Source organism: Sorghum bicolor, chromosome 8 (assembly GCF_000003195.3).
Source record: "Sorghum bicolor cultivar BTx623 chromosome 8, Sorghum_bicolor_NCBIv3, whole genome shotgun sequence".
In the NCBI taxonomy this organism is placed as follows: domain Eukaryota; kingdom Viridiplantae; phylum Streptophyta; class Magnoliopsida; order Poales; family Poaceae; genus Sorghum; species Sorghum bicolor.
The window spans coordinates 60,181,061-60,199,500 of record NC_012877.2 but is presented as its reverse complement, the minus strand read 5'-3'; the positions used below and the strand labels follow the sequence as shown (position 1 = coordinate 60,199,500).

The 18,440-nt window shown below is 42.5% G+C and overlaps 2 protein-coding genes across 5 annotated transcripts; both read left to right on the top strand.

Annotated features, from left to right (window-relative positions):
- Window positions 581-4,811, top strand: LOC8070157 (release factor glutamine methyltransferase). Of its 4 annotated transcripts, none has more exons than XM_002443502.2 (4): window positions 613-1,617; window positions 2,601-2,846; window positions 3,334-3,429; window positions 4,376-4,811. In XM_002443502.2, exons 1-3 carry the CDS (start codon window positions 871-873, stop codon window positions 3,349-3,351), a joined length of 1,011 nt encoding a protein of 336 aa, XP_002443547.1. In that variant the 5' UTR covers window positions 613-870; the 3' UTR covers window positions 3,352-3,429; window positions 4,376-4,811. The 4 variants fall into 4 exon arrangements, with proteins under 4 accessions (XP_021321867.1, XP_021321866.1, XP_002443547.1 ...); XM_021466190.1 differs by having other exon boundaries at window positions 711-1,617; window positions 3,237-3,429; XM_021466191.1 differs by lacking the exon at window positions 4,376-4,811 and having other exon boundaries at window positions 609-1,617; window positions 3,212-3,379.
- Window positions 9,567-15,308, top strand: LOC8084394. The gene is made up of 9 exons (XM_002443501.2): window positions 9,567-10,749; window positions 12,002-12,131; window positions 12,271-12,758; window positions 12,839-12,919; window positions 13,053-13,151; window positions 13,414-13,527; window positions 13,615-13,686; window positions 14,226-14,297; window positions 14,451-15,308. The coding sequence occupies exons 1-9, from the start codon at window positions 10,429-10,431 to the stop codon at window positions 14,709-14,711; spliced, it is 1,638 nt and encodes a 545-aa protein (XP_002443546.1). The 5' UTR covers window positions 9,567-10,428; the 3' UTR covers window positions 14,712-15,308.

The window sequence follows — 18,440 nt, the reverse complement described above, 5'->3', positions numbered from 1 at the left end:
TCATAGACTAACTAGGCTTAAAAGATTCGTCTCGCGATTTTCAACCAAAGTGTGTAATTAGTTTATTTTTATCTACATTTAATGTTTTATGCATGTGTCCAAAGATTCGATGTGATGGATGAAATTTTTTTGGGTGTTTAGTTAGCAAAATTTTTCGTTTTTGGGTATTGTAGCATTTCGTTTTTATTTGACAAACATTGTCCAATCACGGAGTAACTAGGGTCAAAAGATTCATCTCACAAATTACAGGTAAACTGTGCAATTAGTTTTTATTTTCGTCTACATTTAATGCTCCATGTATGCGACCAAAGATTCGATGTGACGGGGAATCTTGAAAATTTTTGCGAACTAAACAAGGCGGCCTTGTTTAGTTCGCAAAAATTTTCAAGATTCCTCGTCACATCGAATCTTTGGTCGCATGTATGAAGCATTAAATATAAATAAAAATAAAAATTAATTGGACAGTTTATCTGTAATTTGTAAGATGAATCTTTTGAGCCTAGTTACACTTTATTTGGACAATGTTTGTCAAATAAAAACGAAAGTGCTACAGTAGCCAAAATCAAAAAATTTTGCGACTAAACAAGGCAGGGCCGTCGGGGATTTCTCTGAATCTCTGATCCATCAGCAACCTGGCTGCCTGTCTATAGTACAGTACGCCAGCGGCGGCGGCGGCATGCTTGCTTTGCAGTTGCAGGGTCGCCGCCTTCGGCCTGGCTGCCGGCGACGTGTCGGGCCTCTCTCGCCGTCTTGGACCGGCCCAGATGAGAACATTAATGGGCACAATAGATTCAGCTTGGGCCCAACAAGCCCTCGATCCCTCCCCGTCCCCGTCCTCACCCGCAACCCAACCCGACGGCCACTTCCGCCATGGCCATGCTCGCCCTCTCCCTCTCCCTCTCCCTCTCCTCCCGCCCCCTCTCCTCCTCCTCCGCCTTCCTCCGCTCGAAGCAGCGCGCACCCCACCTCCACCTCCACCGCCTCCTCCTCCCCAAACCCCTCTCCTCCGCCTCGACCTCCGCCTGCGCGCTCACGCCGCCGACTCCCCTAGCCGACACCACTCCTGCCCCGGACGCGGACCCCACCCCGCTCTTCCTCCGCCCAGCGACGCACCGTGTCCCACCCACGGCCCTCGCCGCGTTCCGCCGCCGCGCGTCCGCGCTCGTCCCGCCCTCCGCGCCCCACCTCCACCGCCACCTCCGCTGGCTCCTCGCCGACGCCACCGACCCATCCTCCTCCGCCGCCGCCGCGTCCGACGGCGATGGCCCGGCGCTCCTCCGCGCGCCGCTCGAGGACCTCGAGGCGATGTGGCTGCGCCACGTCCGGGAGCGCACGCCGTTCCAGTACGTGGTCGGGAACGAGCACTGGCGGGACCTGGTGGTCGCCGTCGCGGAGGGCGTCCTCATCCCGCGCCCCGAGACGGAGGCCGTCGTCGACATGGTGCGCGCCGTCGAGGGATTCGCGGATGGGTGGTGGGCTGACCTCGGCACAGGGAGCGGCGCCATCGCCGTGGCTGTGGCCAGGGAGCTCGGTGCCCATGGGAGGGTGTTCGCCACGGATGTCAGCGAGGTGGCCATTGACGTCGCCAGGCTCAACGTCCAGAGGTACGGGGTGCAGGTGAGCTTGCGTTTCTTTTGAGTTCTCCTCTTTTTTTTCTCTTTTTTTTTCATTGATCGGATAAGTGAGTAACTGGGAGTACACAGAGCTAATTTAACTCTATGTTACACGGATACTCCAATGGGGATGACGTATCCGTATCCGATACTCGTCGGATACGCGGATACAGATAGTCGGATACACCATTTTAGTGGGTTTTTTTTTTTAAAAAAAGTGTGTATCCGCGTATCCGATACGTATTGTATCCCATACTCGTACCCGTACTCGTGTAACGTAGATTTAACTTTCTTATGGTTATCACTTGCCATCTCATCGTCGTCAGTGACAGCAAGTGTACCGAGCTATGACAGCATGTGTCCCTCTAGACTCTGAGTGATCAGTGCTGTTTCGCTGGAATGTGGATAGTTAGCATAGGTGTATGTTTTGCTGGAAAATGTAGAACGAACTGATTGAAAAATATGGTTTTGAGTTGTCAATTTATATATAAAGTTAGGGAAATTTGAAGCTTAGACACAATGTATTACTATGATACAACTATAGTAGCCTCATTCAACTTTTGGTGTGGCTTTCATTGAAGAAAGCATGCCCAAAGGTGTTCCTTTTAGGCTTTAAGTTTGATGCTCAAAGATGCTCAGTTGCTCACACGATGCTGAAAGAATTCCCAAAGATGCTCACATCCACCTCAAAGGTGGACGTGAGCATAGGTGTGAATTTTCTGACAGTATGTTTTGTTCATTTGTTGTGTTAAATTGGTACATATAGAATTAAAACTACACACTTGTGTTACACACCATGCTGTAACTATCACATTCTGATAGCCTGTCTTATATACATCCTAGTTAGTGTCAATAATAGTCTAGGAAGTAAAAAGATGGGTATCAACGAGCTTGGATTTGTAATTTTTCTGCACAGTTAAATTTATTACACCGTGCTGAAGTACATAGAAAGTCATGATTAATACAGTTTTTCGGTGTTGTAATCAGGATAAAGTTGAAATAAGGCATGGCTCATGGTTTGAACCTCTGCAAGATTTGAAAGGAAAACTTATGGGTGTGATTAGTAACCCTCCATACATACCAACCGATGACCTACCGGGTCTGCAACCTGAGGTTGGATGGCATGAACCAAAGTTGGCGCTCGATGGTGGTAAGGATGGCCTTGAGCATCTGCTCCATCTCTGTGAAGGGTTATCCTCAGTTCTGGAACCTGGGGGTTTCTTTGTTTTTGAGGTAATATCTTTGTCACCATTTCTCAAAGCCTGTTACCCCAATGTGACTGGATGAGTTCAGCATGATTCTATTATAGGAAACTCAATTTTTTTTATCAAGATGTTCTCCTGTCTAGCTGAATTTGAACTTCAATTTTTATCACCCTTCAGTTGATTGTTTAGTAAAGCAACGTCTGAATTTGTTACAAGGCCTGAAACTCCTGTGGAAGTATATCATCCTTGAAACATGAAAAGTGTTGTTTTATACCTTAACAATTACCCCAACCCCGTTATCCTACATAGTCTGGACTCAGTTCGTACAGTTTGTTTTTGTTGTTTTCCAAATCTTATACTAAAGTTATTATTCCGGAGGGATGTGACATTCAGATACCTCTGTGCATCTATTTGTCAGACAAATGGTGACAAACAGTCGGAGTTCCTTGTTGATTTGATAAGCACAAAGTGGAGTTCTTCTTTTCACAATGTCAAAGCAGTTTTAGACTTTGCAGACATCAAGCGTTTTGTAACGGGATATCGAAGATGAACAATGGAGCACAGATGTTAGTGTAATCATTTGGAGACATGTTTTGTCTCTTTATGACCAGGTAAGAATAATGCCGTTTGACTTGGTTATTTTTAACTGCACCTTTGTTCTCTTGTATCTTGAATCAATTTTCAGAACACAACTTACTTATACGCATGCTTTTACCGGCAAAATTTTGTTGGACTTGAATTAGAACTGAAAATCAGTTTCTTACACTAGCAAGAAATCAGCTGAAACTTATGATTTAGCTTTATGTTATTGGTATCTTTGTAATGATATAGCATGGTTTTGTCTAAATTTTTCATCAATAGCACCTTTTTATCGATTGCACTTTTGTGGCTTCAATTGGACACAGTGCATTTCCTTGATATGGTATGGAGCGGTCACTGTACTTTTGAAAAATAACGTGTTTGTTTATTTTGGTCTGAGATCTCTAAAACTCTGCTTATTCAGTCCTGCATTAACTCCTCAATCCTCACTGTTGTTGACTTTCACTCTTCTGGCTAATTTCTCCAGTAGAATTTCGCTCGTTGAGAATCAGATTACTTGATTGTGAACAAATCATAATTTTGATATGGCAGGCTTTCGTACCAGTATCGTTAGTGATATTTTTGGTTGGAAATTGTGTTGACAAAGTTCATAAATAATCGTGTTTTTACTGTCCAGGTTTGCACTGATGGCAAGTTGTCCTGGAACAGTCATGCTATCATCGTGGCATTGTATAATTGTACATAATTCATATGTTAAAAAAGAGGTTTTATGGAATCAACAAGTTACAGTTATAGAGATAACATTAACAACCATTTAGGGGACCTAAATCCTCTGTTGTTCATTCTGTCTTGCCTCCTAAACATTTATTTATTCCTCATATGCAAAATTTGGTTGATTGTGTTATGCTGCTCTGCTACTTTTGCGTGTTTGGTAAATCTTCTTGTATTATGTTAAAGAAAAAAGCAAACCTTGTGTTTGCAGTATTTAACCTCCTCTTTTTTACCTTCTTTTGTCAGGACCTTCCCATTTGAAAAATGAGATCAGTCTGGGCTGGCTTCGGCAGAAAGCAAACAACACATACAATTGCTCCTTTGCAGAGCTTATCGCTTGGAGTTTAAGCCTGCTGGTGGCAATAATATATCACAAAGTCAATCTTAAATTCATATTCATAATATATATTGTTTAGGCACGCGAGGCAATATGTTTGCCAGAGCCAAACTACAGATAGATGGTCCAACTGCCCAAGGAAGCTCTACGATAGTAGACAAGAGCCCTGCGGCAGTTTGCTTTTAGAAAATTGTAGCATGTATTTGGCCACTAGTTTTGTGGCTGAGTTGGGTGATGATTGTGATTTAAAGTGGAGGCTTTTTGGCGTCCAAAATTATTCCGCCGTCCACACGCCACCTTGTGTGCTTCATTATTGGTGATGTGGTCCAGTTATGTTTAATTATTGAGCTTTGTTACGGTGCTTTGGTGGAACCATTAGTTCCTCCCGTTAGAATTATTTGCGGCAGGTATTAATCAAGAATTATAATTAAGGGTAGTTTAGTACTTTTTTTAATTTATAGCTCAACTCCCTTGCCCATTCCAGGAACTGCTCCATGGTTCGCGAGATCTGTGTCGCGAGCACTGTACTCGGCAGCCGCGAGCGTCGTCTTGGCCGGGCCAGTGCACGATCGCGACCAACCATATAACCATGCGAGGCATCGGCGGCAGACCACGGCCTCTGACAGCACGAGCACGAGGCGGCTCCGATAGGCGGGAGGTGAGACGGGAGCGGGCACAAGGACGCCTCGCGGTCGGGGATCTCCTGGACGTGCCTGATCTGGTCGTGCTTCCCGATCCCCTGCTTGAGGTGCTCCACCATCCGAGCAGGGTCCAGCGGCTCCACGCCGTGGCAGTAGAAGGACGATGAGGCTGGGTCATGGACGGGCACCTTCACGCCGGCGCCAGCCACCGAGGCCGCGCATAGGGAGGTGCCGGGCCTGCCCACCAGGGGCCGCGAGTTGCCGAGCCCCCCACGCGAGCCACCGGGGGCCACGCGCCAATGAACACCCGCGCCCGCCAGGAGCTCAAGAAGACGATACGAGAGACAGGGTGCGGATTTGAGAAGCAGCTCATGTTCGTGTGCGGATGAGAAGTAGCTCCGTACGGATGTGAAGCAGACTTATTTCTGATTCAAAGAAACAGAGTGGGAGATGTAAAAATACTATTATACCCTTCTTATTTATTTATAGACTAGTTCCGGCTCCACTTATTCTTTGGTTCCGGCCCACAACTTAAGTTCCTTTCATCCGGTTCTTTCTACTTTTAAACCATCCGATCTAACCAAACGGATGGCTCCCATTTATTCCAAGCATAGTAAAATTTCTCTTAATTATTATTTTCTTTCTTGCTTCCTTACCTCTGCTGAATCCATCTGCAGACAATCTATGGAAGATGAAGCGCATAATGATTTTCCCGTTCTTCTTAGTAAACCCAGAAAACATACTTGAACTGATGAACAAGACAGCTCACAACAAAGAACAGAAAATGACTATTAATGCAACCCCCTGTAGCTGAGCTGATGAATTGCTTGCTCTACCAAAATTTTTTTTTCTCGAACATGCTTGCTCTACCAGTTACCACGGCAGGTAGAATTCTCTGTGCTTCATAGGAGTAATTCTGTTTTGCCCTTTTGGCTAGTCATGCTATGATGATGCAAGTTTGATGGGCTGATGATCCATTCATAGCATTTTTGAAGTCCGTGCTCGACTAATTCACTCATGGCATGTGAAAGAAAATCACTAGAGCTATTACTGTATGAAAAAAAAAACTGGGAATCATGAGACGTGATGTGTAAGGATTGCAGCAGGGGTCGCTGGAAAGGAATGTCGGGGTCACGAGATGCCGTCTCATCTTGTGCATCTGCATCTTTTTTTTCTCTGTGTTTTTTTCTCCTTTTTTTGTGTGACAAAAGCTATACTTGTATGCGATCTTTAGCAACTCCTTGACTACCTCCAGAAATTGCAGGAAATTGGTGGTGACACTCAGAGCAGGTAGCATGGCAAGTCCCTGACAGTTTGTGAAGTTGTTCTCTCCTGATCATCTACCTCGGCTCACCCATCGCTGTCCACCCCATTCCAACCCGGTCGTTTGGTTTGTTTGTCCACCAATTTGCACTTTGCAGCAGTGCTCCTGTTTTCACAAAAATATGATGAGTTGATCTGCCAACGCCCAACTTGTTGCAATATTCTTGCTTTTGTCATCGAAAACGCGATGTGAGGTTGATGTTTCTAGATTATCATTCTTGTGATTTTGTGAAAAGAATGGGAAGTTGAGCATTATATACAATGTGCATAAGGATTAGAAAACATGCATGGAATGTGACTGATGGTGAGGTTTGCAGGGTTGTTGTGTAAGTAACTGCAAGCACCAGGTCAGGCCAAGGGAAAAAGATGCGAGTGTTGGGAAGAGTTCAATCTGAGTACTTCATCTGACCTTCTACTTGTTGGAGATTATGGATGGATTATAGAATGATGACAATTGAAAACAAGGAGCGCCAAGTCAAGATAGAAATCTTTACATTTATGCTGGTTTGGTGAATTATTAATATATAGTCTTGCCCCTGCAGAAAATGTACAAAAACCTTGCAAAATCCAAGTGCACATTTAAATTAAGGTTTTGAAACCAGTAGTACCCGCGTTTGCTACCCTTGTGCCATGGCATACGCATGCAATCATTGAGAAGCAAAACCATTTTCTTTTTGCCATATGTGTCTCTGCTGTCTCCTATGCTGAAGGCAAAATTTCGTCACCCATTGATGAGTTGTGATCTGTTAAACAAAATTAAATTTTGGTCAATTGCATAGCAGTAGCTATGAAGAGTGAATCAAATATGCAAAGAAAAAGGGGAAAAAAAGAACAAAGGAGGGAGAAAGAAAAGATGAAAGGTAAAAAAACAAATGCCATGTGGCTTTGCTTGAAGGATATGCCATGCCAAAATAAATCTTGGTTGGGGTCATGCAGACGCTTCTTGACCTGGTAGAATCTCACATCTCATCTCATACCATCCATCACAGGTCAACTTGGACGGATGGTATTCTTTTATCTTTTGCCCCCAGAAAAATATTTCTTTTATCTTTACCATGCAGGCCTATAATTTTGCTAGCACCTGCCCCAATAATTAGGCATGTGGATGGCATGTGACCAGTGATCTCACTTTGCACAATCGCCCCTCTGAACATGGTAAATTACATGGAAAGGACAGGGAGAGTACTCTTGGAATGTTCTCTTGCAGGTTTGCTTCAAACAAAAAGATTAGTGTCAGGACATTGGCATAATGGCATCCTCCTTCCTCCATTTGCATATGTGACGACAAGTTTGCAACCTTTTGGAGGGTTCATTAGCTCTGGTGGTTCATCTCCTCCATCCATACGCCATGCTATGTTTGATCCAACACTTCTCAACTGTTCGGTACCAAACTGCAACGACCAAAGGCAATAGAGGAACCACCTATTTCTATTGTGTGTTCTTTTGTGCTTGATGTCATTTTGTTCTTTTGTGTCTTGTGTCCATGTGAACACCTGTATTTTTTTTTTATTTTTTATAGAAAATAAAAAGAGAAAAAGTTTGGTGGGAGAGAAAACAGCTGCATATATGCATGGACCCACATGCAATGCAAAGAAAAAGGGAGAAAACAAGGTGGAGAAAGAAAGGAAATAAAAGGCTATCAAACTCCTAGATTGTTATGGAATTTTTGGCACCAGAGTGAGATAGGAGTCACGAGAGACTGCATTACTTTTGCAAGCATAATCATAGTCAGGTGACGGTGAAATTGTATATTCTATCAAGCATCAACAAGTACATCCATACATTTATTTTAGCGCGCTGGTATGTTTGGTATCACTCTGTCTCTAGTTCAGACACCACACTGTAGCAAGAGAAAAAAACACAACTCCACCACAGTGTGAAAATGGCTCCGACTCTTCTGTCATCCCAAGAAGCTCGCCCGTTTGGTGTGGCTCCAGTTTCTGTTGTCATCGGTGTGGGAATCGAGGCCTTTGCAAAATAGATCCATAGTTCTGAAAAAAAGATCAAAACTCATAATCTGATTTAGGAGCTCTGCATTTCCCTATGGCATCAACATTTCCTACTCCACTTTTTTTCATTGTGAGACATGATTATTGGCAATTTCAAAATATGTTCCACTTGGTGACAGAAAAAGAAATCCTTTTGAAACAAAATTATGTTCACTTGGTGACAGTGTATTGACACTTCACAACTCCCTATGCATGTTTCCCAAGCTAACCCTATCAAGCTTACACATTTCAGTTCACTGCCACCAGGCAAGGGATGGATCTTGGATGAGTAGAGTACTAATTCTTAAGGGCACTCACAATGCAGACTTTATCATAGAGTCTAAAGTTATTTATTACCTCGAACAATGTGGACTTAGAGTCTAAATAAGATTTGGAGTCTTATTTTTTCTACCTCTTTCTTCAATGAATATGCTGCCACATCAGCAAAATACCATAAATAGTATGTAATTAATTGTCTTGGACTCTGTGATAGAGTCTTGCATTGTGAGTGCCCTAAGCAGCTAACCACTCCACCTCCACTCTTCCGTGATTAATAACTCAAAGTTTAACGCCAAGCACATAAATGAACTCTGTTCTCCTCCTACCACGTTCTCTATTCGCATACCAATTTTTTGAACTAGTATTAATTTCCATTCTAATCATCATTAATTAAAGCAATTAATTAAACAAAAGAGTTATTAAATTTTTCCCAAACTCATAAAATTGCCAAAAAAAAATCTCGGTCACTATCACCATTCATTCATACTGTCACTCATCATCCTGCTGCTGGTGTCACTGTTACTCAATCAATTGGCAGCTAACCTTTGTCAGTTTAATCACCTCTGCAGCAGAACAAAACACCTTCTTTTCCCTCTCTAAGGCCTTGTTTAGTTCCCAAAAAATTTTGCAAAATTTTTCAGATTCTCCGTCACATCGAATCTTTAGACGCATGCATGGAGTATTAAATATAGACGAAAATAAAAACTAATTACACAGTTTGGTCGAAATTGACGAGACGAATCTTTTGAGTCTAATTAGTCCATGATTGGACAATATTTGTCAAATACAAACGAAAGTGCTACAGTGTCAATTTTGCAAAAATTTTTGGAACTAAACAAGGCCTAAACCACCCATCCCATATCCATCAGCATCTGCTCCTCTGCTCTGCTCTGCCCATGCCCTGCCCTGCCCCGTTCCATTGACAGTAGTACTAGCATACCAATCAACAGTGTCTCCTCTCCTCTCCTCTCCTCTGCTCCCACTCTCACTGCTCCCAAGTTATCCCTAATCCTCCTGTCTCTCTTCATCTTTGAGCTTTCTCCCCCTGCCCTCTTTTGCAAGATCTCTCCTTGGTCTTCTCTTTCCCTTTTAGCTCCAACGCAATCCAATCCCTCTTTTGTCACGAGCCAAGCAAGCGCCCAAGCCGCCGAGCGCAGCAAAAGCGAGCGAGCGAAGCACCAGCACCAGCAAAAGAGAGCGACGCCGCCTGCGCTGCTTCAAAGCTCGGATTCCCGTCTATTTTACCCCCGCACCCCCGCCGACTCACCGGCGCGAGATCCATCCGGCATCCGCAGGTGTCGGCGGCCCGCAACCCCCCCGCGAAAGATGGCGCCTTTCTGAGCCTCCCCCCGGGGGTTTCTCGTCGTTTCTTGCTTGCCCCCCCTATCTAAAGCGGCGGCTTCCAGGGAGCTCCTGCCGTCCCCGGCCAATTCAGCTGAGGTGGCGGCAACTGGGATCCGGTTTGTGCTCGGGCCTGTCTGACTCTGACCCCGTTGGGGAGCGGTGGTTCTTGGCTAGTTCTTGAGCTGGTTCCGGCGCTTATTATCCCTCTTCTTGGAGCTCTTGGATTAGCTTGGGGGAAAGCAGGTTCTTGCGACCGAGCTGGTGCTTCGGTTCTCGTGGAGGAGTCTTTTTTGAATTCGGTTGGGGGGAGATGGGGCTCTCGCGGTCCCTGGATTGAGCATTCGGATTGGATTTCGGCATTTCGTGCGGGCTTCCGAGTTCCAATCCATGGCGGATTTGGGGCTGTGGAAGCAGGCGTGGATGTGGGTGCTGTCCCAGAAGCACATCCTGGCGTGGGCGCACACGGCGGCGTGCGGCAGCAGGGAGCGCCTCGCCTTCCTGGTCGACCGCCACTGGCCCGCCGTGTCCCGGGCCTGCGCCACCTCCTCGCGCCTCGCGCTCGCCGCGCTGCGGCAATGGCGCGGGTGTACCGCGCGCGGGGTGCTGGCGGTGGCCAGCCTCGGCCCCGCCGCCGTCTTCGTCATCCTCTGGAGCTTCTTCGTCTGCATGACCTCGCCGGCGTGCGCACTCTACGCGCTTCTTAGCCTGGTTCGTGCTCCGCCGCGAATCCTACTTGTCTTTGTCTTGTTGCTTCCGCGCTTTAGCTCAGATTTGATTTACCGGATAAGGATTTGTTTGGGTGATGGATTCTAAATCTTGACATGTGCTGCTTTTGCTGTCCGACTTTGCGTTGCATGTGAGGTTACATTTCTTTACGAAAGTGGTTAAAGTGTTGCCTGATGGATGGTGAAACAAATAGGATAGGATGGCCTGAACTGTGCTGCCACTGGTTGCCTTCATGTGTTGTGTTGCTGCCAAATGTTTGTGTGAAGCTTTTAGTAGTATAAGCTTCTTCTATGCTATCTCAAAGTAACATCTGTCTATGAACTGCACACTACGATATCAACTTCTTTTATACTACTACTTAGTTCTATCTAGTTTGTTTTGCTACCAAAGAACATATGTGCACTGCACACTGTGTTCTCAACTTCTTTAATACTACTACTTAGTTCTATCTAGTTTGTTTTGCTACCAAAGGTAGGATGGTGATGAAACGTGATTCTCGCTACTTTAGAAGTAACATATGTGAACTGCTGCGTTTTAAGTTTCTTTTGCACTACTTTGTTCTGTCTTGTTTTGCTACCAAAGTTAGGATGGTGTGAAATGCTTTCGGATGAGTATGACCTGACCTACTAATCCTGTTATGTGAATATATCTTACTATGCCAGAATGATGCTATGCTACTCCATCCTTCACCCTGCGAGGATCCTATCTCAGCAAAATGCTAGAAAGTTGATGTTCAATTGTTTCATCACGCAGTAACTACTGTTTGTTTGATTAATTGAAATGTTAATACCTATGAATAAAGCGTACTTTTCATTGTAGATGGATTAACTCTAATATGCACTTACGCCTCTGCCATAGTTCGAGTTTTTGTCTGCTTGTAGCCCCAGTTGTGAACATAGTGGGCTTAATTACAGGGAGAATGTTAGACCTTTTCAGCTAGACTAGATTGCACTAGGTAAGTCATACATGAATTCAATCAGTAGAAACAAAATAAAACAAAAGAATCCAATAATGCTAGGTCTCCTGATATTTTTTCATCTCAATGCTAGATTTTGACATTTTCATGCTGACTGCGTTGTTCATTATCATCAATGTACTTGTATAATATGTAGCTTATACTTGCAAGTAAGGACACAAGGGACACGAGATTTTATATTTATAATTAGATTTAAAATTAGAAAAAGTATCTGAAGGTATGTTGTTTGCTAATTTTTTAATAGCTCTTATATTCCAGGGGGCTGCTGCTGCAGTTGTTCACTATATGGGCTATACACCTGGCCTTTTCATTGTTGGGCTGTTTGGGATATTAATTATGTGGATGTATGGCTACTTTTGGATTACAGGAATGCTTCTAGTTGCTGGAGGTTTGTTTATTTAAACTTACAAATCTGCTCCTGAGAATGCTTATATGCCCTACATGTCCCTAACCTGTTTCTTTTCCCCCTAGTAGTCATATTTATTTGACTCTTACACCTGATGATAGGCTTCTATGTGTTAATGCAGGTTGTATGTGCTCTTTGAAACATGCTCGCTATGTGATACCTGTTTTGACTTCATATGCTATTTATTCTGTGGCTGTTCGTGTTGGGTGGCTTGGAGTCTTCTTGACACTCAACCTTTCTTTCTTGACAAATGATCTTCTTAATAAGTTAGCGCAAGGATATGAAGGAAGCACTGAAGAAAGCCAGTTTGAAGACATCAAGGGTTCTGATCCAGTGATGGATGAGTTTTATCGTAGTTGTGAATTCCCACCGGTTCCTGACAGTGAACCTGAGACCGTGTCTTCTGCGAAGCCATACTGCACAGCACCCGTCCAAGATGTGTTACATGTACAAAAAGAGGAACCTCCTAGTAAAGTAGTGAAATCTGATTCTAGTTCCTTGGATGAGATTAAGAGGATAATGGATGGTTCAAACCATTATGAAGTTTTGGGTGTACCTCGTAATAGAAGCATTGATCAAAAGACCTTGAAAAAAGAATATCACAGAATGGTACTACATCACAACCCCATATACAATAGAAATTCATATTACTGTCCTCTTTTTTACAGTCTTGTATTTTGTTTCTCTAGGTCCTGCTTGTACATCCTGATAAAAATATGGGAAATCCATTGGCTTGTGAATCATTCAAAAAACTTCAATCAGCTTATGAGGCAAGTGTTTGGTTGGATGTTTATGCTTTGACTTTCGCTGTCTAGATTATTGTTTAATCCAGTGGTGTATCTTTTCTTTATTACCTTTGTGATTCTTGATGAAGTTAACTTGTGTAGTCATACCTTCCTGCAGGTTCTCTCTGATTTCACAAAGAAAAACAGCTATGATGAACAACTGAGGAAAGAAGAATCACTGAAAATGACCCCAAGATCACGTGTTGTTTCTCAACAGGTGGTTTCTTAACTCTGATATATCTGGTGGTTTCTATGTATATCTGGTCAATTATTCAAGTGTATAGTGCAACCTACTGAGAAATTAGCATGACGCCATTGCAAAGATGCACTGGGAAATACTACTGCTTGTGATACTGGCAGGTGGACCCTTGGTCCACATGTCAGGACACAACAATGGTATTTTTCACTTGAGTGGCCCAATGGATGTGATGAAGCAATTCACTTTAAATAAACTTATCTGATACACTTTTTTTTTGTAGAGTGGTGTAGAGTTTCTCTCAGAAGAGTCCAGGCGGATACAGTGCACTAAGTGTGGTAATTTCCATATATGGATATGCACCAAGAGAAGCAAAACAAGAGCAAGATTCTGTCAGGTTAGTCACCCAGTATGGACTTTTCAGGGTACTTTTCGATTGATTGGGTCTCACTGCAGCTAACTAGTAGGAATTATGCGGATGTAGGGCTGTGATCAGTTTCATCAAGCCAAGGATGGAGATGGATGGGTTGAAACCAGATTTTCATCCTCCATCAAGGTACATTGATGTCTTGCTTTTACAATTTATTATATGCAAGAACTTATGAACAGTGTTGTTTTTTGTAATTTAACTGCTGAAAACTTGTATGGAGTGGTTTCAAACAAATGGAGTGTGAAGTAAATCAAAGCACAATTGACAACTGTGTGAATTCTGTAATTATGCTGATGTGAATCTTTATGTTTACAGAGACAAGTATGGGTTCTTGCCATATTTTGTTTTGAACTATAAGCTAGTCTTATGCTTTTTTTTAGGCTAATGTTTTGTTTGAAGGTTCTGCCAATTTAGTAACAGGCCAAGTATAAGACATCTGACTATGTCAAATATTTTAAGTTGCTATATAGGTGGATTCCTAAAGTTGGTCATTCAGCTTCTATCTCTTATTTGTCGCAGTCAAATAATTCTAATTCTGAATATTCAGAACCTTTGGAAGCTACTCAATTCTAGAATGCCTATTTTTCTAATGATGAATGTCCCGATATACTCAATTTTTTAGTTCATTGTATTTGTATTTGAGCAATGTGCATTTTTCACTTCAGATGGAAATACCACGAGCCTTTGTTTGTGCTGAGAGCAAAATATTTGATGTGTCTGAGTGGGCTACCTGCCAGGTGAGCGTCTTGCTCGATCTAACCGATTTTACTGTTGCTATTTTGATGTATGACTTGCAGCTTTGAATATTCACATGAAATGCTTCATTTTGTTCCATTTAAAGGAATATGAATTTACTTCTCTAACTGATTTTACTGTTGTTGATTATCCAGGGAATGGAGTGTAAGCCTAACACTCATGGTCCAACTTTTATGGTAAACATGGTTGGCACAGATAGGATGCCTCAGAGATCCTACAGTTCCCGTTATCCCTTCAGCTTGGACGCAGAGATGATCCCTGAAGATGAATTTGAGCTATGGCTTCAGCAGGCATTGGCATCAGGCGTATTCGCTGACAGCCCAAAGCGCAGGAAAAGCTGGAGCCCATTCAAACTGCCTCAAAAGGGAATCAAAAGTTGGCGAAGATCATCATGAGGGTGTGGCATTATGCAGCAGGAGTCTAGGCAACTATAGCATTGGAAAGAAGGCAATGATACAGGGCTTCATGAATGTAAATAGACTGACCAACAATTTGCCTGGATGGACAACTAATTTTTGTTCGAAAGCAGAAAGAGGATGAAAAAGAAACACTTGAACGAATAGTTATAACATGTTACTGTTGAACTTGGTTCTCTCTGCAGCACCCCACGAACCAGTGTGCTATTCGTCCTGTGATCAAAATGCTGGTGGACCTGTGGTGTATTAATTTCAGTAGTTTAGGTATCTGACATGGAAGAATGCCGAAACATCGTTCCTAAGATGGTTCAGATATGAAAGGGATGTTCATGTTAATGAGAAGTATTTCTGGCACTGTCTTTCTGTAAGAAGAGGGAAGGAAAGAAGGATGAAAGTGATGATACCGGAGACTGGCTGTAAATACACTAAATGCTTTCACCTGTGGAATTACTGCTTGTAACATTGTATACACTGATTAACCCTGTCAAAAACTTCCATAATCCAGGTCTGTGCTGTGATCTGTGACAGCATGACTTTTCTGGTGATAATAGAGGTCCAATTCTCTACTACTGTTTATCCTTCTGTTTTCTGTCGCCACTGCTAATACCTCTTGTGATGATAGAACTTCCACTTCCAGCTGTCTTTTTAGCCTGTTTCTAGTGCTGCTGTAAACTCTGAAACTTTGGCGTGTGTGTCAGCTGAACAACTGTTGCTATTGCTAATTTGCTATCATGGTGGTTCTATTCCTGTACATGGAGCTGGACGTACGATGGTTTATTGGTGCTTGGTAGGGATGATTATGGCTGTTGTAGATCATGGTTTATGGTTTCTCGTATGGATGAAGAGAAGCATGTCATGTGAGGAAAAGGGGAGGATTATTCTGCCACCGTACTACGGAAGGCCTTGGACTATGGTACGGTCATAAAGTCAAAGGCATATCTCGTGGTGGTGCATTGTGCTACACGTGCAATAATCGAGATGCTATTTTTGTCAATCATTAAAGTTAGTGGATTAAGGAGTAATACAGAGACATGGGCCACATGGCCATTACACTTAAACTAGTGCATTATTCGAGATGCCATCACATTCACATTGCAGGTAAATGAGTTTGCCACTCATCAGTGAGAAAAGATTATGCACTAGGGACAGGAAAAAGATAGTAGGATATGCTGAAAAAAAACATGTTAGTTCTATTATTAACCGTCACCGTTAAATTACCAAAATCACGATATAATCAAACTACTAAGCAATGGAGCCCCCTGCTAGGCTCATTTGCTGGCCTCAGTAGGGGAGCTAGAACAGCTACAAAGGAGATGTCCTAGATAAGGGGTGGTGAGTTGATCGAAAATGAACTGAATTTTGATTTTTTTTTTTGGATCGGCACTGGTTCTACCCATGTAGGCAGCAACAACACTTAAAAATATGTATATATATCTAACAATTTCCATGGGTTAACTTTTGTCTAAAGACGTCGTTGGGTCCGGAGGAGCAATGTTGTTGATAGACAGACAGGTCAAAGCAACACCGCAGCACAGCTTGTATTGGTTTGAAGGTGACCCATGAGGCCATGACCATGATGATGAAGAAAACATATACTCTCTAATTACTGGTGCACACTGGGATCAGGATGGAATAGACTATGGTGGTGGCGCAATAGAGAGAAGGAAAAAAAAAATAACTGACCACTTTAGGGATTCTCAAACCTAGGAGCTCACCACATATACATATATTGCCATGAGAGGTTGGTACACATGTATAGGGAGAAAAATTCTTACTTTCAGGTCAACTAGCAATATGGTATAAATTATGTTTCATCTCTACTTTAGCCTTAAACCTTAAAATCCATCCGGGAACATAGACAAATGGGCCTTTGAGGTTTACTAGAATTTTTGCATATGGTCTTTAAGGGGGGGGGGGGGGGGGGGGGGGGGGGGGGCATTTCATTTGGTCAGTTTAAAAATCGGTGGACGACATTGAGCATTCATAGAAGTTTATGTCGAGGCCCAATTTGGCTATTGCACCATAGCGCTACGTATATATACATTCATTCCATTCAAAGGGACTACAATATGTATAGCACATGTATATGTCAATAATAAAAAAAACATACGTCCTACTAATTTGATTGGTGCTGACCTATAATTTGAAATTTAAAATTAATTAAAGTTAGAAAAATTACAACTTAAGACAAGCTGAATTGACCCGTAACATATATAATATAATTTGAATTCTGAAATAGAGGGAATAGTAAAAAGAAAATAACAGGATAAGCTACTAATTAAGTGGGCTGCCCAGCCCAGGAAGCCCGGCCCATCGAATCACTCAAGCAGCGCACCCGCGCCCACCATCCGCGGCCCGTGGTTTCGTCATGTCAACCTGTCAGGCTGTCACCTCTCTTGCAAGTTGCCACGCCGACGACCTCTCCAACAGTGAACCTCGCTGATAATGGCCTTGTTCTTCCAAAAATTTTAAACTTTTTTTCAGATTCCTAGTCACATCAAATTTTGGAGACACATACACGAAGCATTAAATATATATTAAAAATAACTAATTACTCCCTCCATGTTTGTATTACATGTCGTTCTGGGTGGTTCTTCTGATTTTGCAAAGACTGTCGTTGAGCCTGTAAATATCTCTGTTCTTCTGATTTCGCAAAGACTGTCGTTGAGTTTGTAAATATCTCTGCATGGACACGTTTGCCATCGCTTATGCAATTCGCTCCACATGCAATTAACCACAGCCACAAAACCAAGTTCCCACCAAAAATAACCGGCTGCCAAGAATCGAACGCACATCGCTGGAGTCACGCCTCGATACATTAACCATCTAAGCTGAAAACTTTCTTGTATAAAGTGCATCCACACCTCTATTTAATAAGGGTAAGGATGGAAAGATACCCTCTAATTAATTGCTCCTTGGTAAGCACAATCCTGTCCTAAACGTCAACTAATATGGGTACGGAGGGAGTATATAATTTGCCTATAATTTGCGAGATGAATCTTGTTTGATCCTAGTTAGTATATGATTGGATAATATTTGTCAAATACAAACGAAATTGCTATAGTGCCCATTTTGCAAAAAAATTGGAACTAAACAAGGCCATAGTATTGCCTCCATCCGAAATTAGAAGACATTTAACTTTTTTGACCATAAGTTTAACCACTCATCTTATTCAGTAAATTTATATAAATATAGTTAAATTTAAGTCATCTTGAAAAACTTTTATTAGTAAATCAAGCCACGACAAATGAATTGATATTTATATAATCTTTTAAATAAGACGAGTGATTAAATTTGATGTTAAAAAGGTCAAACCTCTTATAATTTGGCATGATTTGAATAATATATATCTTTAATTTAACATGAAACAGGCCTGTTTTTTGTCCTCTCTTTTTTCCATCCTCATGTTTCTATTAGGTTTGGCGTCAAACTAGCTATCGTCTAAGAAATTAAAATTTTCTAGGCTACTTAAATGGAACTCGTTTGGCTATTTATGCTGATTGTGATGCATATCTGCTGCCAGTTTTATGCATTTCATCCACACCGCAAGACCATCAGTACTAAACATGTGACGGTGAAACCATTTATGAGTGCGTGGATGCATATGCCCTCTGCTAATTATGATGAACATTTGTAATGGCAGGTTGCCTATTTCTTATGAATGCATCATGCATGCTGGGCCTAACGTACGTGGTCCTAATATATTGC

Coding starts and splice junctions, on each gene's coding strand:
- LOC8070157 (XM_021466190.1), top strand. CDS start 871: ATGGCCATGCTCGCCCTCTCCCTCTCCCTCTCCCTCTCCTCCCGCCCC. Junction 1,618..2,600: donor TCCAGAGGTACGGGGTGCAG/GTGAGCTTGCGT, acceptor TGTTGTAATCAG/GATAAAGTTGAAATAAGGCA. Junction 2,847..3,236: donor GGGGTTTCTTTGTTTTTGAG/GTAATATCTTTG, acceptor TCTATTTGTCAG/ACAAATGGTGACAAACAGTC.
- LOC8084394 (XM_002443501.2), top strand. CDS start 10,429: ATGGCGGATTTGGGGCTGTGGAAGCAGGCGTGGATGTGGGTGCTGTCC. Junction 13,152..13,413: donor CACGTGTTGTTTCTCAACAG/GTGGTTTCTTAA, acceptor TTTTTTTTGTAG/AGTGGTGTAGAGTTTCTCTC. Junction 13,687..14,225: donor GATTTTCATCCTCCATCAAG/GTACATTGATGT, acceptor TTTTCACTTCAG/ATGGAAATACCACGAGCCTT.